Genomic DNA, 19,449 nt, shown 5'->3' with positions numbered 1-19,449 from the left:
CCATACAGACCGATTACACACCAATTAATTAATAATGCTCAGTCATGACGTGACATGAGCATCATCGATCATGTATCATCAGTAATCGCACACCTTAATGTAACCGCACATGCCATGACTGTTACTACACACACACATCACACCAAATATCTACAGTGTTTGGCAGCGACACAACAATACCGGGAAAGGTCGATACGGGAAGTCGATCCGGGAGGCCCAAGCGCACACTCAGCGACATTACCTCCTTCACATTCGGGCTGCAATACTGCGACACAGCAGGCGGCTACTTCCGCCGCGACAGGGCAAAGTGACGATGAAGGTCAGCAGTATGAGCGGTGACGAAATTGCATGATGCGTATTCGAGACGAGGGATTATTTGTTAGTTCATTGGTTTGTTTCTTTCTCAAAAGTACCAATACAGAGTGCTTGGACGATTTCTTTAATGAATGCCATGAAGTGCGGAGGAGTAAAATGGTCGACTGCGTCGCCAATAAAGTGATTCGCCCGTGAAGAGAAAAGAAATATTCAGCTATAAGTTATTTACTCGGAGTATATTTCACACGGAGATCCACATATGCTAATGTCTTCTGCAGCATTAATGAAGAACTGCTTGCAAATAAGGACAATAATTTTTGTGTTTATTCTGCTCACGTCACGTTAGCAATGTTATCTTTTACATATTTTGTGTACTTGGACCCGAACTAGCCGTTGGCTATGGGTCCAAAAAGAGTTTTGTAATTTTCGTAAAAGAGATTTCAAAGAAAGTTGAATTGCATTGATTTGAATAGAGATGCAGCGATGGCGTAGAGTTACAGCATCCGCCTCGCGTGCAAGAGGACCGGGGTTCGAATCCCGGTGCCACGCAGTTCTCCACCGGATATATAAAAAAAAAATTCCGCGTGTCGATGGCATTGCATAACCAGGCTTGGAGGTGCGGCCTGATTTCGGTGACCAGACCCGACAACGCACTTCCTCATGAGAACAGGATTTGGCCACTCTGGTGTAGTACTTGGCCACAACCTTCTATGAACAAACCAATTAACTCTCGGCCCTCAGTCCCCAGCGGCTGCGGAGCAACTGACCAAGGCGGCGGTCAGATCTGTGACGCAGCGGAGGGTGCTAAGAATCTCTGGATCCGGACAGGCCGCCATTGGAAACCGAACCTGGCAACGTTTAACGCAAGAACCTTATCAAGTGAGGCTAGCTTAGCAGTGCTGCTGGAGGAATTAGCCGGTATTAAATTGGATGTCATAGGGCTTAGTGAGGTTAGGAGGACAGATGAGGCGTATACAGTACTAAAGGGCGGGCATGTACTGTGCTATCGTGGATTAGCAGATAGGCGAGAACTAGGTGTGGGATTTCTCATAAATCAGGATATAGCTGGCAACATCGAGGAGTTTTACAGTATTAACGAGAGAGTGGCAGCTATCGTAATTAGGCTTAACAAGAGGTACAAGCTGAAGGTGGTGCAGGCCTACGCGCCTACATCATGCCATGATGACCAGATAGTTGAAAGCTTCTATGAGGATGTGGAATCGGCAATGACCAAAGTAAAATCACAGTACACTGTACTAATGGGCGACTTTAATGCAAAGGTAGGTAAAAAGCAGGCTGGAGACAAGGTGGTAGGTGACTATGGCATAGGTTCTAGGAACAGTAGGGGAGAGTTAGTAGTAGAGTTCGCAGATAGAAATAATTTACGGATTATGAATACCTTCTTCCGCAAACGAGCAAACAGGAAGTGGACGTGGAAGAGCCCCAATGGTGTGACTAAAAATGAAATAGACTTCATACTGTGTGCACACCCTGGCATTGTAGAGGATGTGGATGTCCTCGGTAAGGTCCGTTGCAGCGACCACAGAATGGTAAGGTCTCGTATTAGCTTAGATTTTAAGAGGGAATGGAGGAAACTGGTGAAGCGAAAGGCTATTAACGAGTTAGCATTAAGAGGGAAGGTAGAGGAATTCAGAATGTCGCTGCAAAACAGATTTTCCGCTTTAACTGAAGAAGACGACCGTAGTGTTGAAGCAATGAATGATAATCTTACAGCTATCGTTACAGAGTGCGCCGCAGAAGTAGGTGGTAGGATGGTTCGACAGGATACCAACAAGCTATCTCAGGAGACTAAAGATCTGATCAAGAAACGCCAAAGCATGAGGACGTCTAACTCCACAGACAGGAAAGTCGCACGGGTAGTACCAATTCATAAATCGGGCGATCGAACAATTTTATCCAGTTATCATCCTACATCAATAATTAACAGTTGCTGCAAACTTTTAAAACATATACTGGCTGGTATTATAAGGGATTTTCTCAGTAGCAAAGACATACTCTCACCTTTTCAACACGGATTCCGAAAGGGAATGTCAACAGTTACGCAACTTGTGACTACCGTTCATGACTTCTCTTGTGTTCTTGAAAATTCGGGACAGGTTGACATACTGTTCCTAGACTTTGCCAAGGCCTTCGATACGGTCCCACACAATAAGCTTATTTATAAATTAGAGCTCATCGGTCTTCCTCTATACGTGATTCAATGGATTGATGCATATTTGGAAAACAGGAGTCAGTTTGTTGATGTAAATGGTGCAGTTTCCGGTTTCCTGGGAGTCTCTTCTGGTGTACCGCAGGGAAGTGTATTGGGTCCTTTATTGTTTCTCCTATATGTAAATGATTTGCCTGGTGTTGTTCCAAATTCAGTATCCATACGGTTATTTGCTGATGATTGCGTATTGTTCAAAGAGATAAGGGTATCCTCAGATCATGATGTTCTCCAAGATTCCCTGGAAGCTATTGATCGATGGTGTGTGGATTGTAGCATGGCTCTTAACATCAAGAAAACTGTACTGCTACGTGTAACAAGAAAAAAAAACATATTAGCACTTTCACTTATTCTCTTCAAGGCTCCAACATTCAAGAAGCCGCCAGCCATAGGTATTTAGGACTAATACTTACCAATCAATTTAACTGGTCAGCGCACATATCCCAAATTTGCTCTTCAGCATTCTCAACATTGTGTTTCCTAAAACAAAAACTCAGTTCCGCTCCCTCTAATATTAGGCTTTTGGCATATAACACTTTTCTTCGGACGAAGCTCGAATACGCATCTATTATTTGGGACCCGCATACAAAAAAGAACATTATAATAAGGGAGTAATTACTCATTGGCATCCACCAGAGCGCTGCCATACGGCTACAAAGGAAAGCTATACAGCTTTCTCAGAAACTTCGTAGTTAAAGAAAAATTCGTCCTGGTCCGGGGTTCGAACCCAGGACCACCGCTACACCGGAGCAGTCGCTCTACCAATTGAGCTAACCAGGACGGCAAGCTTATGGTAGGACGAGAGCGAATTAATCAATAACTCGAAGTGGGAACTGTGTTGGTCAAATGTTTAGGGGAATCCCCCAAGGTGGAGTAGATTTGTAATAAGGGAGTAATTAATCATTGGCATCCACCCGAGCGCAGCCATACGGCTACAAAGGAAAGCTATACAGCTTTCTCAGAAACTTCGTAGTTAAAGAAAAAAAAAGAACATTAACTCACTTGAAATCATTCAAAGGAAAGCAGTCAGGTTTATTTTCCACAAATACAGAAGATTTGATTCTCCCACAAAGCTAATGGCAGAAAATAATATCCCATTTCTTCCAGACCGCCGAAAAATAAACCGAATTTTGTTCCTCCGTAAGATACTTTCACGCGAGGTAAACATTCCAATACCTAACTATGTTCAACCTTCTACCACCAGACGTACACGACACACCAAGGAACACACACTGCAGCCTATCTTCGCACGAACAAATTCATTTAAGTATAGCTTCTTCCCCCGAACCATCTCCGATTGGAACATGCTCCAAGAATCCCTTTTTCAAAATAGCAATTTTAGCAACGCATTGGAAGAACATTTCCTTGGTTAAGTTGTCTCATTTTGTATTTTTTAATGCTGTTGTTTTTATCTTTCCTTTGTTATCGCCGAATGATGCTGTGTTGTTTTTTTTCGTTTCTAGGTTGTTTGCCCCTCCTGCTTGAGCCACATAGGCCTGCAGTATTTTGAAATAAGTAAATAAATAAATAAATAAACTAGCAGAGCTATCGAAGTTAATAAATAAGCGCAAGGTAGTCGACATAAGAAAGTTTAACATGGAGAAAATCGAGCATGCTCTAAGGAACGGAGGTAGTCTAAAATCAGTGAGGAGAAAACTGGGCATAGGTAAAAACCAGATGTATGCGCTAAAAGACAAACAGGGCAATGTCATCAGCAATATGGATAAGATAGTTGAATTAGCCGAAGAGTTCTACACAAATCTATACAGTAGCGAATGTAATCAAGTTACTGAGGGAGGCAGTCGAGCACAGCAATGGGACATCCTGCCAGTAACGAAAGAGGAAGTAAAGAAACCCTTAGGAGCAATGCAAACAGGGAAAGCGGCTGGTGAGGATCCGGTAACAGCAGATTTGTTGAAGGATGGAGGAGAGATTGTGCTACAAAAACTATAGCCACCCTGTATGCGCAATGCCTTGTGACCTCGAGAGTACCAGAAGCTTGGAAGAACGCTAACATTATCTTAATTTATAAGAAAGGAGACGTCAAGGACTTGAAAAATTACAGACCGATCAGCTTATTGTCCGTTGCCTACAAGGTATTTACTAAGGTAATCGCTAATAGAGTCAGGACAACCTTGGACTTTAGTCAACCAAATAATCAGGCAGGCTTTCGTAAAGGATACTCGACAATAGACCACATTCACACTATCAATCAGGTGATAGAGAAATGCGCAGAATATAACCAACCCCTATATATAGCCTTCATTGATTACGAGAAAGCATTCGACTCAGTGGAAACCTCAGCTGTCGTGCAGGCATTGCGGAATCAGGGTGTGGAAGAGTGCTATGTGAAAATATTGGAAGATATTTATTTATAACGATTGCACAGCTACTATAGTTCTCCATAAAGTCAGCAATAAAATTCTAATACGGAAAGGTGTCAGGCAGGGAGACACGATATCGCCAATGCTCTTCACTGCCTGCTTACAGGAGGTATTCCGGGCACTGGAATGGGAAGAGTTGGGGATAAGAGTTAATGGAGAATACCTGAGTAATTTGCGATTCGCTGATGATATTGCCTTGCTAAGCCACTCAGGACAAGAACTGCAAAGCACGATCAATCAGCTAGACAGGCAGAGCAGAACGGTGGGGCTAATAATTAACATGCAGAAAACCAAAGTAATGTTCAATAGCCTTGCAATGGAACAGCAGTTCGCAATTGGGAGCGAGGTACTGGAAGTAGTAAGAGGATATGTCTACTTATGGCAGGTAGTGACCGCAGATCCGGATCATGAGAGGGAAATAACTAGAAGAATAAGAATGGGGTGGAGCGCGTATGGCAGGTTCTCTCAGGTCATGAATGGTATTTTACCAATATCCCTGAAGAGAAAAGTATATAACAGCTGTATCCTACCGGTACTCACCTATGGGGCAGAAACGTGGAGGCTAACAAAGAGGGTTCAGCTTAAGTTAAGAACAACGCAGCGAGCTATGGAAAGGTAAATGATAGGTGTAACGCTAAGAGATCGGAAGAGGGCGCAGTGGGTGAGGGAACAAACGCGAGTTAATGACATCCTAGTTGAAATCAAGAGGAAGAAATGGGCTTGGGCAGGACATGTAATGCGAAGGCAAGATAACCGCTGGTCCTTAAGGGTAACAGAGTGGATTCCAAGATAAAGCAAACGTAGCAGGGGACAGCAGAAAGTTAGGTGGGCGGATGAGATTAAGAAGTTTGCGGGGATACAGTGGCGGCAACTTGCAAAGGACAGGGTTAATTGGAGAGACATGGGAGAGGCCTTTGCCCTGCAGTGGGTGTAGTCAGGCTGATGATGATGATGATATTGATGATTTGAATAGAAATTTGTGACATTTGTACAGCATGCGGATGCGACGGGCGTCACTGGCGCTGAGTCCCTTCTTGTCGTAGGTCATTGGCAGACGTCTTCCGTCCTTGGTCAGTATGGTTAGCAGCCCTGGCGCACGGGAGAACGTCTCGGAGCCGTAGAGCATCACCGACTTCATGTCAAAGGGCGTCAGCAGTCGGTTTTCAGAAGGCTGCCGCTTCTTAAAGTTGTGCATTTTGCCTGGCAGTTCAAGTCGAGAAGCACAGTAGTATTTTAGTAGGGACACGCGTAGTAAGCACGAAAGTCAACCGTGCTATGTTGACCAGTGCCTGCAGCGACAGTAGCTAAACGCAAACACAAAAGGCTGCAAACGTACGCTTTAGAAAACAATGGCAAAGTGCCGTCTTTTTTGAAAGATATATATTGTACGTGTAACGAACACCACCGACTTAAAAAAAGTGGTGGGGCTTTAACATAGTTAAACGGAGTAGACGTGTGAAAGCATGTGTTCATTCTTCGCCTCTTCTTTCTGGCATCTGCATGTGCACGCAACAGCGTTTCTCGCTCTTCATCTGCACACCCTCTCTCCACTTGGCCGTAGCTGGCGCGATGCCCTGCACCTATTGGCTACAGCTGGCGCGATGCCCTCCTCCTATTGGCTGCAGCTGGCGCGATGCCCTCCTCCTATTGGCTACAGCTGGCTCGATGCGCTCCTATTGGCTTCAGCTGACTCGATGCCCTCCTCCTATTGGCTACAGCTGGCGCAATGCCCTCCTCCTATCGGCTACAGCTGGCGCGATGCCCTTCTCCTATTGGCTACAGCTGTTGCGATGCCCTCCTCCTATTGGCTACAGCTGGCGCGATGCCCTCCTCCTATTGGCTACAGCTGGCGCGATGCCCTTCTCCTATTGGCTACAGTTGCTCCGATGCCCTCCTCCTATTGGCTACAGCTGGCTCGATGCCCTCCTTTTGGCTACAGCTGGCTCGATGCCCTCCTCCTATTGGCTACAGCTGGCGCGACGCTCCTCCGAATCCCAGCTTACCCGAGTTACTCCGAGGCTTCACGCAAGATTCTTGGTTGGGCTTAACCACGCGAAAGAGTACTTTGGACTAAAACAGCGAACATTTGAGCTGGATTGCTGGTGAAGCGGTCGTCCGAGGTTCGAACGCCGGACCAGGACGAATTTTTCTTGAACTATGAAGTTTCTTTCGAAGCTGTATAGCTTTCCTTCGTAGCCTTAACGCTATACTTGCGGGGATGCCATGAGTAATTACTCCCCTATTACAAATCTACTCCGCCTCGGGGGATTCCCCTAAACATTTGACCAACATTGCTGATATTCATATGAGAAAGCAGCTAACAGCAGCTCTTGCTTCCTGCTTACTGGTTTCGTGCTTACTGGTTACAGTCCTGGTTACTGGTTGCTTGCTTAATGGTTTCAGAAAACATATTCAGAATTTTTTACATCTACAATGCTTTCCTAGTATCACTTTTTTTCGCATCTATGAGCCCGCGTGAACTCGAAATCAAAAACTTGGTGCCATTTGTGCTGAATGCTCTGGCGGGGTAACTGCTCTCCACTGCATGAGGCTCGAAATGTCCGTGCAACTGCTTTAAATGTGCGAAACAGTTCTTTGTTGTTCTGACCACTCGATGGAGTAGAGAGGTCGTGGGTAATATTTTTGCGGTCAAGGGCGTGTCTTTATAGACCTACGAGGAATGACCCTGAAGCTGAAGCAAGAAAACGGTCTGAACAGAGCTCTCCGTTTGGACCTTGCATGTAAGGACAGTGTTCAACAATATACGTATGGCAAGTATGGCTTAGGGCTCACAACTTTCCAAAGACCACTAGCTTCCTGATGGGACCATTCATAAATGTTGAAAGCCATTCGTTTTTCTGGAGCCTGTGAAGGGCCTGAGGTAGTATGTAATGCAACAATAACTGACTTCAAGCGGTCTGACTGCTGGAGTGAAAATCAGGATTTTACAAATAAAACGCTGCGGTAGCTTATCCTTTGACCTCACGTCTCTCACTTTGCTCGCAAAGATATATCCCCTATGGCCACAGCGGTGCTGCTTCATTTTTTAAATGGCTGTCGCTACGGGAACCGCACCCGTTTTCTGGCTTTCACAGCTCTGACACTGCGGTGTGCCACTGTTCCCAAACGTTGTTCTAAACAAATCCACACCTTCCTTCACGTTTTCCGGGAAGATCACCACGTAGTCGTCCCTGTCGGAGCGCGTATGCTCGTGGTAGAAACCAGCAGCATGTAGTAGCTCGTGCATAACTGTAGCCTTGGCGAGGCAGCCATCCTCCAGGGACAGTACTTGCTCTCCCCCCTGGCGGCCGATGAACGAACTGCAGCTGCACAGTACGGCACAGGAGGCTAGGTTTTGCGACACGACTGCAACATCGTAGAGAAACACAAGACAAGGAGATGAGCACGAAGAGGCAAATGAGCGCAAATGCGTCTTTGAACATCTGTCCGTGCAATGTCACTGTCTTGTATTGAGACTAAATATCCGAAACTAAAGGGCAACTGAAGAGGTTTTAGAATTCAATGAGCTTCATCCCAATGCTACCTGCACCCAGGTTTTGAGCTTTGCAGTGGGGATACACCTCTGTTGCCAGAAGTAAGCATTCCGTATAGTTAGTGATCAAATATGCTTCGTAACCTGGGCAGCATAATCTGCCCCCTAAAATGGAATACGCAAGAGCACAGCGTACTTTCCTTTTACTCTCATAGAGGGGCATTCGTTTTTATAATGTGAACCAGTAGAGTCGGCGTTGATGACTGTTCTGCTGCATGCGCCAAGTCCTTGCCCGAACAAAGGCGCCAAATACGTTTCCCGAGCGACCAAGAGTAGTCGCCAATCGTTCTTACCCGTCGGAAGAATCAATGGAAATGTAGTCGTCCTCTGTCGTACGCTGCACAAAGCGTAAGCAGCCCACGGCCTCAATCGACGCCATTCCGTCCAGGATCTTCTTGATGTCTCCAGCTGTCGAAGAAAAAAGACGCGTAAAACGTTGCGAAGCAGCTTACTTCGAAAGCGCTTCTGCACATTAATATCTGAGGATTTATAATTTTTAAAATAACAAAAAAAAACCCAAGACGAAAGGCGCATGCTTGCATCCGACCAGATCATAATCATGGTAAATTTTGTGCTGCATGCAAGAAAAAAATAATAAATACTGCTTCTCATGCACCAGAAACAAAAGCTCGTACGTACAGACTTTGTCAAAAGTAACCAGGCTGCATGGTTTGCTTCTAGCTCGTACAGTGGAGCCCTTACAGCTTCCCTGAAGCTGAAATGGTCGTTAAAGGCAAGGACTGCGGGTCTTCTTACCTTCCAACACGTTTTGATCTTTAGGAAAGCCGCAAGGGCTCCACTATGCAAGCTAGAAACAAACCATGGAGCCTGGTTACTTTTGACAAAGACGGTATATTGACAAAATATAGTGTACACAAACGTTGGCAGGAAAATGACAAATACAGTGAAATTTGGTGCGCAGCGCGCAGTAGCTTTAATCGAAAAGCACTAAGTAGGAGGGTAACCAGGCGACGACCTGTGGCAATGCACATTAGATCAAGAAGCATCTGCGGCTGGCAATTTCCTAACGTGATTGATGAAGAGGGATAAATCTTTTTCGTAAATTATTATTTTTTTACATCACAAGCTCGCGATTCAGGATTTAAACTTAGCTGCATACATGTGATACCTTCTAATTTGTACTGTTCTGGAATTCGCTGCTGACTGAAATGTTTCGTGCCTTAATAGGCATGTCATCCCGAAGGCTTCTCAGTTAATTATTTGCCGCTGTAAATGTGTGTAAATGAATTTCCGCATTTTGTAGTTCACTTATCCCCTCCAAACCGCATTTATTTTTAATTCCTGCAGTTGTGCCTCGTACGTATGCTTATCCCGGACCTAAATAATTTATTTTATAAGTCATTTATATTAGTGCGATTAGTAAATTTGATGTACTAAGCGTAAAATTTTGCGCACATGTTTTTTAGCGCGATGAACTGAATATGAAATGGAATATGCATCGGCTATTTGGGACCTTTACCAATCTTACATGGTTAATAACATTGAATCATTGTAGAACCGCGCAGTTCGTTTTATTTACTCCGATTATTCACTTACTACCAGCATCACAGCCTTGAAGAAACGGGCAGGTCTCAATGATTTATGTCTCCGCCGCAAAGTTGCACGACTATCCCTTTTTCATAAACTGTATCATCATCCGTCACTTCATAACGACTTTTTTTCTTTGCCTCCTTCGATTTTTGACCGCCGCGATCATCCCTTTAAAGTTAGGCGTTTCACGTGCAGAACATTTAACTATGCGCATTCATTCTTACAACGCACAATATCTGACTGGAACACTCTGCCTTCCCATATCGCAACCACAACTGATTGTGATAAATATTTTAATCTTATATTTTCAATAACTACTGCTTAACTCTTTGCGTACATTGTCATTTTATTTGTTCATGGTTTCCTTTTTTTGCAGGGTATGTTACTAAAATGATTCTTGAATTAGTGTTCTGTTTGTATAATTTTAATATTGTAGTAATCTTCACTTTTTGCCGTGCTGCCATACCTTTGATTCTTTTGCTTGTTTATGTAATGCTAAGTGTTTTATTTGTGGTTTTGTTTTATTTTGATCAATTGCCTGTATCCCCCCCTCGATGTAATACTCTCTCGAGGGGCTTTAGGGGTATCTTGAATAAATAAATAAATAAATAAATAAATAAATAAATAAATAAATAAATAAATAAATAAATAAATAAATATGGTAGCTGAAAATTGCAAAAAAGTTGTTAGCATCATTCTGTAGCAAAGCCGGGAGTCCCATCTGCCGCTGGTTACCGACATTATGATTACCGACATTAAAGATAAATTTGACCCAAATATTTAAAGAGCTCTGGCACTCAGATAACAGGTTCACTCACCAGACCTGGGTTTGATGACGTAAGGAATGACACCATTAGGCCATAGCCGCACATCTCGGGTCACCACACCCCTCTGCAGAAGAGTGATGAGGAGTATTCTCAGCTGTCCAGACGCTGTTGCAGTCAGACGCACCGACATACCAAACAATTCCTTGCAAAAGTATTTTTGAGCGGGGAAACCGCGGATGAACGTAATTTTTTCATATAATGTGAGATGTCACTAAAACAATCAATGCATTCATAGATCACCCGACGGCAGCGTTTCTTTGTTTTTCAATTAACGTTCATGCTATCGTCAAAAACGTTCAAAACGTTCCCCCTTGTTTTTGTACGGCAGTCTTAATGGTGCAGTGATGAGGAATCTGAACTCGTCTTTTTACCGCGGGAACTCGATCTACACGTTCCGAGCATTCTTAGAAACTGTGACTTATTGCCCTGTGTGGTCGATTTACCCAATTAAATCGAATTAACGTCCGGCTCCTGCCTTTATTTTTTGAATTCTCCCCGTACGGTGGGCGGAGTCGACAAACGCGTGGAGCGCCTTTCAGCCAGCTCCGTGGAGGCTTTGCTTTCGCTTTATTTTGTTTTTTAGGTTTTCGTGAAAAAACAGTTTCATTCGCCGATAATATAGTCGCAAAATAAGACCGCATAAATAAAAATACGCGCGGACTATTTGCTACTACGGATTACTAGTATTACTCCGCCGATGGCAGAGCGGCAAGCCGCCACGGGACTGAGTGAAAGGCACTCCACGCGTTGGGCGACTCAGCCCACCGTACGGGGAGAATTAAAAAAAAAAAAGGCGGGAGCCGGACGTTAATTTGATTTAATTAGGGAAATCGGCCACACAGGGCAATAAATCGACGTTTCTAAGAACGCTCGGAACGTGTAGATTCAGTTCCCGCGACAAAAAGACGAGTTCAGATTCCTCTTCACTGCACCTTAACTGCACCTTTAACACTTTAAGAGGAATATTTTGCTACATATAAGAAAAATGGCCCCTTTGCTTCAATCTTTCTATCAGAGTATCTTGCAATTTTCCACTTTTAAAGAATGTCGGGCATGGGGTCAGAATATGATTCAGCACTTCACGTGTGGATCCTTTGCGACACAAGATGCGGCTTTTTAGCGCAAGCAGAAGGGTTGCTCGAAAGCACGTTTATTGCTAGCGGCAATATTATTGTCCAGAAAAAAATTGGACTTGTGATTTGAATTTTCGATTAATGTCTTTGCGTGGTGCAATATTGCGCCATCCCTGCCGGACGTTGGTGTCATTGACAACGGCTGCACAGTTATGAATATTTTAAGGCGAAAGCCTTTAATGGCTCATACTGTCGTGACAAAGACGTGTTAGCAAATTTGTCCGTGTTTCAGAATGGTCGAAATGGTCGTGACGTCACTGCGCGCGAATTCTGACGGGTGTCCACCGATGTATGTGAGACAGTTACTGTGTAATTTCCTTTCCTCAAATACAATTTTCATTTTCTTCGTTACGGTCTTTCAGTCCACTTCCTCCCTTCCTGTTAGCGGCGGTTCAGGTGTCCACCGAGATTACAGAGAATTACAGCGCCATTTCCTTTCCTCAAAAAGCGTTGCGTTCAAAGGGCAACGCATTGCACCGAACGGGTTGTAGCGTTCTGTGGACTCCCTGGCAGCGATACAACACGCTGTTGCGTTCCACTTCTAAAGGCAAAGATTAAGCGTCATTAACTGGCAGTTAATTAATGCACCAACAGACTGTGAAGTGAACAATCGCGTAGCAGAATGCAGCACTCAGGCTTTCGCCTTTCACCACTTTAGCCGCTAAAGTTCCTCATAATTTTTCTCCATTTGCATCAAAGAGGCACATGACATAGGGAAGTAGGCGGTAGGTATCGAGTTCTACCGCCTGTTCCATCTGGAGTGTGTCCTGGCTCCTATCTGCTTTACTATCGCCTGAACATGGCCTGCTTCCGCGGGAATGTTGTAATCAGAGATAAGAGGCACGTGAGTATCCCAATGCGGAACAGAGTTCGAACCAGTCTGGAGCTCACGCCTGCGGTCTCTACTGATAGGTTTTTATCCGACATGTGCCTTAGAGAAAGATAAGGTAGAATCGTGCATCTACCACAGCTCATGCTCACATGACCTTACGCCTGAGGAGTTCTTTACTTCTCGCTTTCGTGCCATTAAATAAGAGTTCCAATAATTACACTCCTCACTTTTATTTGCAAAGACGTGAACGCCCCAGTTAAGTTTCTTCCGTAAAAGGTCGGTATGGCCGGTTGGTCTGATCGAATGCTGGGCACTTCACGTCTTCGTTCACTTGTTCGGCGACACGTTGCCGGTTGGGGCAGCCACTCCAAACTTCTTGACAACAAAACTAGTTTATTGAAGACGAGACCCAAAATAACGGCAACAGGAGAAAAAGGCGGTCAAAAGAAAGGCTGGCTAAGAGCGTCCGAGACTGGGACTCGGCGCGCTTCTCCCTCGCTCTTTGTTTGCAGCGGGTTTTAAATTCCTTTGATAATTGGGCGGAGCTTTATTAAATATGCTCTCGCCCAATTTCAACCAATACCGCTGCAATGGCACTGTAGATAAAAGTATGCGGGCGAGGTTACTCTCATCCTCAATCTACTTTCTGTAGATGCAAGTGGGCGGAGCCCAGTGCTCGCCAGAGCCCGACTCTAGAGGCGCCAGTAAAGTTCACGGCTTGGTTAGACAGTCGGGGTTTTCAGAAGTCACCGACCTTACTGACCCCCACCCACATGAGAGCTAATATTCTTTCAATAGGAAACGGTCGTCGGCCCGTTGCGACCCCGACAAGGCTGTTCGCAGCCTTGCTCCCTAAATCCCCACGGCATTGGACAGCGTACGAAGCGCGCGACCGGCTGTCACCATTCCTAACCCCTCCAGATTTCCGACGGACACGGTAGTTACCGCCGAGAGGGGGGGGGGGGCGGCTACTGGCGCCGTAGGCTTCTACCTTAACAGCCCCAATAATGCGTTCTAAAATAAAATATGCACGGTATAATGGCGGTTAAATTTGTGCAGACGCCACACGATTACATGGCATTAAAAACAACGCTTATGTTGACAACACTCTTCTGTCAATATCGGTTGTAGTAGTTACACTGGATTCGAAGAAGAAAGAGAATGTTGAATATTTCCGGCGGATTTTGACGCTCCAGAGTTCTCTATATGGCGGGATGCCTGTCCACCGGCTGTCACGTCCATTTGTGTGTTTGTGCCTATTTTGTCTTCCTTGCGCTCTTTTGGGCGCTGTTTAGTTCCAGGCAGCTCGAAGTTCTCAGCTGGGCTTTATATCCGTCACTAATGGGGCGAAATTTCCACACCTGGCTCCGGAACAACTTTTCTCTGTTGGCTTGCACTCTACGTAAACTGGTAAACTAAAGAGGGAATCAGAAAAGGAGAAAATTGAAAAAAACAAACTTTCTGCACAAGGCTGTGCTGGTCATAGTAGCCACTTTTAGTGACAGGACTTCTCGCCTCACAAAATATCTAGGCACAATGCATCGTTATTATATTATGCCTGAAATAACATATTGAGGGTGCTGGCAAGTACCACTTGAGTGAAAATTTTACGAGCGCAAGTCAGCCTAACGGACGGACAATATAATCATAACAGGTCATTCCATATTGTCTCTTCTTGCCTACTTAACGCCGTGAAAATAATTAGCCTCGTCTTTTTACCACAGGAACCCGATCTACAAGCTTTCGCTTTAAAAGGTGGGAGCCGGGACGTTTAATTCGGTTTTAGGGAAATGGACCGCACAGGACAACAAATCGAACTTTCCAAGACTGCTTGGAGCGTGCAGGTCGAGTTCCCGCGGTAAAATGACGAGCTAGGAATCCATTTTAGTGCGCCTTTCAGGCATCTGAATGGCAAAGGAGCCGCCGCGGTGGCTCAATGGTCATTGCGCTCGGCTGCTGACCTGGAAGACGCGGGTTCGATTCCGGCCACGGCGGCCGAATTTTGATGGAGGCGAAAATCTAGAGGATCATGCACTGTGCGATGTCAGTGCACGTTAAAGAACGGCAGGTGGTCGAAATTTCCGGAGCCATTCTCTACGGCGTTCCTCATAGCCTGAGTCGCTTTGGGGCGTTGAACTGCATAAACCACAAACCAATTTTAAGAAGGAGAAGAAATTCCTGCTCTAATCACCTTCTTTTGGATCTAATAAATGATTATTACTTTTTCTTCTCGCGCTTTGACTAGCTGTGTCAACTGAGTCATACAAAAACGAATTCTTCATTTTAAATATGAAAACGCCGAAGATATTGGTCCATCTAACTCGTTATATTTTATCTATGACTTACGGGAATTCAATTTTCATAGTAATTGAAGATATATACGAAAGCCAATGGTTTGGTTTCGTTTTATTGGGGATGTAACGCTCCAACGCTGATGACATTGCCTTGCTAAGTAACTCAGAACATGAACTGCAAAGCATGATCCATGAATTAGACAGGCAGAGCAGAACGGTGGGGCTAAGAATTAACATGCAGAAAACCAAAGTAATGTTCAACAACCTAGCAAGGGAACAGCAGTTCGCAGTTGGTAGCCAGGTGCTGGAAGTAGTAAGAGAATATGTCTATTTAGGGCAGGTAGTGACAGCTGATGCAGATGATGAGACGGAAATAACTAGAAGAATAAGAATGGGGTGGAGCGCATATGGCAGGCTATCTCAGATCATGAGTGGTAGTTTACCAATATCCCTCAAGAGAAAAGCATGCAACAGGTGTATCTTACCGGTACTCACCTATGGGGCAGAAACGTGGAGGCTAACAAAGAGGGTTGAGCTTAAGAACAGCGCAGCGAGCTATGGACAGAAAAATGATAAGTGTAACGTTAAGAGATCGGAAGCGGGCGGAGTGGGTGAGAGAACAAACGCGCGTTAATGATATCCTAGTTGAAATCAAGAGGAAGAAGTGGGCTTGGGCAGGGCATGTAATGCGAAGGCAAGATAACCGCTGCTCCTTAGGGGTAACGGAGTGGATTCCAAGAGAAGGCAAGCGTAGCAGGGGGCGGCAGAAAATTAGGTGGGCGGATGAGATTAAGAAATTTGGATGTAGCCACCGGGAGGTCCAGTGCTCGCTTGGTTGCCTTCCTGATGATGGCGTCAATGCGCTCGTCTTGTTGTTTGGTGGTGCGTAGGTACGGCACGGCGTAGAGGATCCGGCTAGTCACGAAGGCATAGGCGAGCCGTAGCGCGTCCCTGCCCCGCGATGGCTAGCTTTGTGTGCACGTGTGACGAGCGAGGTAAGCTACGCACAATATTCACTGTAACAGAAGCGGTCCCACCGAAGCAAAAAGGTATTGTTGCGTCGTGATGCTGTGATGCTTGTGTCGCACGTGTGGGTCGACACCGCTCACGCGGAGCACCACATAGTGGCTCAGGTATAACCACTATAAAGCTAATATTATCACAGAAATAACTATAAGCATGGATTAAGAACTGAAATACATTACAGGAGCAGTACGCCTGGTTTCACGAGTTTAAAGTACACCTACATCATCTGCATCAAGTTCATCAAAGAGCGGCTTATGTCCCAGCGCGCGGAACATGTCCTATACATTGCCAGGCTTTCCAGACGACTAGCATGTTTGGCCGTGCAGAAACGCATTTTTAAGGAGTAAGCCTTACTGCTCCATTCAGCGAAAACCCGTCAGTGCGTGTTAACACTCTATGGTACCATTAAAAGATGGTGTCCACATGCAACCTGGCAGGTGGCGGTTAAACTAATTATTGGCCGCGCGAGGTTTAACCCGCCACGGTGGCTCAGCGGTTAGGGCGCTCGGCTATTGATCCCGAGTTCATCCTGAAGAACCCGAGGACACCCCTAGCGCAGGACATCACGGTGTATATGGAGAACCACCCAATACAGAAACCCACGGAGATCAAGATCCTAGGGCAGTATATCCCACAGGGGCGACAGGTCACCACCCCTATGAAGAAGCTTACAACATCCAACGAGCAAATCTTCCGGATGATACATCGTATGCGAAATAAACACCATGGCATGAAAGAAAGGGACACCATCCGCTTAGTGCAAGCTTTCGTGGTCTCTCGGATAATGTACGGGACGGCATTCCTTAACCTCTCCAGGTAGGAAATTAAAAAGTTGGAGACATTGATCAGGAAAGCCTACAAGACAGCACTGGGGCTACCGAACTCCACGCCAACGTCAAAGCTCATGGCTATAGGAGTACATAATACCCTCAGAGAGATGTGGGAAGCACAATGGCTCGCACAACTCAATAAGCTCGCACTCACAAAACACGGCAGAGAACTGCTCGAGAAGGTAAGTGTCCATCAGCCCTATACAATAGACCAAAGGGAAGAGGTACCACGCGATGTAAGAAGACGCATCAACGTGCACCCCATTCCGCGGAATATGCATTCCGCATATAACATCGAGAGGAGGAAGGCAAGAGGGGAAGCCCTGCAGAAGAAATGGGACAAGCAGACTAACACCCTTTACGTGGACGCAGCAGGACTTAAGAATGGAGTCATGACAGTTGGGGTCTCAACGCCTTCAGGATCGATGGTGAACTGCGCCTCGATGAAAACATCTAACCCCACTCACGCAGAGGAGGCAGCTATTGCATTAGCTGTAGCATTTAACCTAAACGACCGCCGTTGTGCTCACTGATTCCCAGAACGCCTGTGGCAACTTCAATAACAGATTAATTCACAGGTTAGGGTTGTCATTACTGACTAAGTATCCACCCAATCAAGCCTCAGTCATCTGGTTTCCCGGTCACCTGGAACTACCAGGAGAAAATGAAGACGCCCACAGGCATGCCCGAGCTCTTCTATACCGGTCGTCTCCCCCTGATGACCTTGAAGAGTGCCGCGACCTAATAGGTTTAGCAGTGTATGCTGACAATCTCGCGCCATACAGAACAGCCAGAAAGGAGTACCCAACACCACATAAATCCATCAGTAAGTTAGAACGCCCTTAGAAAACTACAAACCAACACATACCCAAAGCCAGCTAAGTTACACCAGTGGTACCCTACACAATATTCTCCACAGTGCCCACACTGTGGACAGGTAGCTAACCTCTACCACATGGTGTGGGCATGCCAATTTAATCCCTTAGTTGACCCCATTCCAAACCGCTCAGAGGAGCAATGGGAGGCTATTCTGCTCAGCGATGATCCTGACCGTCAGCACTGGCTGGTGGGGAGGGCCAGCGCAGCAGCAACAGCCAGTGGACTATCGACTAGGCGGCCCACTGACATGTTCTAAGAATATTGAGCAAATAAAGATGTTTTCAATCAATCAATCAATCAATCAATCAATCAATCAATCAATCAATCAATCAATCAATCAATCAATCAATCAATCAATCAATTTACTACAGACGCTATATGGTCAATTCCTCTTTCAGTTACGCTTACAGCGGATGGCATACGGAGTTACGGCTTCAGCGGAAGTTTCCCCAAAAAGCCGGGACTGAAGTGACTCGCGATTTCATCCCCCTGACAAAACTGCCAAAACACATCCTCCATCCAGCATACATCACAACACGTAGACCAGACCACCCGCCGCAGTGGCTCAGCGGTGAGGATGCTCGGTTATTGAGCCGAAGTTGCCGGGTTCAAACCCGGCCGCGGCGGACGCGTTTCGATGGAGACGAAACGCAAAGGCGCCCGTTTGCTGTGCGATGTTAGCGCACGTTAAAGCTCCTCCAAACACGCACTTTACGCTCCCCTTATATACGCTCGCGCTATCACCAAGTCTTCACAGACCCCCCCTGTACCCTCTGCCACCACCCCAAAGCCACTCTAAACCATATTCTTTTCCTCTGTCCGGCGGATCCTGCCCCGCGGGGCCTGGAGCACCTTACCACTTGGGGGGCTTGGGAGACCTTACTGCGTTCTGAGGATCCGGCCAAGCAAGTCATCGCCACCGGCCGGGCTGCGCCTCCGGGACATGAACGTTTAAGTGCAGTGGGGCCGTGCGGGGGCCCACGGACCTGTGTGTCCCAAACTCCCCTGTTGTAAATAAAGTTTTCACCACCACCACCACCCAGGTGCTCGAAATCATTATGGGAGCCCTCTACGGCACCTCTTTCCCCCTTATTTCACTCCCACCTTCCTCCCTTCCCTGGAGGCGGGGTTTTGGTGTCCGCCTATATGTGAGACAATTACTGCGCCATTTCCTTTCCTCAAAAAACCTATCTTTATTTTCATCCGTCTCATCTACCGCATATCATATGCGGGAATTGTGGGCTTTGAGAGCACGAAACCGAGGGCCTCGTACAAGCCTTCACCCTAAGTCGCCTAGTCTGGCCCGCCCGATACCTCACCTTCTCGACAGGAGAACTATGGACAGGATAGACACCCTCATCCGCAAAACTTACAAAGCCCCCTTACTCCTGCCCCCGCCACCTCCACTGCCTCGCTTCATTCAATATGCAGACTGGGTCAACACCGAGGAAACCCTCGGCAGCGACCACTGCCTCCTGAATACTACGATTAGGACCCAGCCTTTCGCGCGACCAACAACACAAGCCCGACTCCCAGATTGGGCCAAGTTCAGGCAGAATTATAACAATGTCACACCCATACATGAGCAGGGCTACCAG

General features: G+C 46.1%; 1 protein-coding gene and 1 long non-coding RNA gene across 2 annotated transcripts in view; both read right to left on the bottom strand.

Moving 5' to 3' along the window:
• LOC149324416 (uncharacterized) overlaps window positions 1-19,449 on the bottom strand; it is a 168,015-nt gene that overhangs the window by 46,643 nt on the left and 101,923 nt on the right. The window lies entirely within an intron of this gene.
• On the bottom strand, window positions 5,861-10,987 carry LOC149324420 (astacin-like metalloprotease toxin 5). Its single transcript, XM_089565544.1, has 4 exons — window positions 10,849-10,987; window positions 8,773-8,887; window positions 8,077-8,252; window positions 5,861-6,126 (listed from the first exon to the last, which is right to left on the bottom strand). Exons 1-4 carry the CDS (start codon window positions 10,985-10,987, stop codon window positions 5,861-5,863), a joined length of 696 nt encoding a protein of 231 aa, XP_089421670.1.

This window comes from Amblyomma mixtum, unplaced genomic scaffold (assembly GCF_055824585.1).
Source record: "Amblyomma mixtum isolate Tamu unplaced genomic scaffold, ASM5582458v1 scaffold_36, whole genome shotgun sequence".
Taxonomy (NCBI): Eukaryota; Metazoa; Arthropoda; class Arachnida; order Ixodida; family Ixodidae; genus Amblyomma; species Amblyomma mixtum.
This window is presented reverse-complemented; position numbering and strand designations above follow the sequence as displayed.

What these genes read in the sequence shown, in the direction of transcription:
- LOC149324420 (XM_089565544.1), bottom strand. Translation starts at nt 10,987, where the DNA reads ATGTCGGTGCGTCTGACTGCAACAGCGTCTGGACAGCTGAGAATACTC. An exon ending in CGTCATCAAACCCAGGTCTG is followed by an intron (nt 8,888 to 10,848) that starts GTGAGTGAACCT and finishes TTTCTTCGACAG; the next exon opens with CTGGAGACATCAAGAAGATC. An exon ending in CCCGGAAAACGTGAAGGAAG is followed by an intron (nt 6,127 to 8,076) that starts GTGTGGATTTGT and finishes TTGAACTGCCAG; the next exon opens with GCAAAATGCACAACTTTAAG.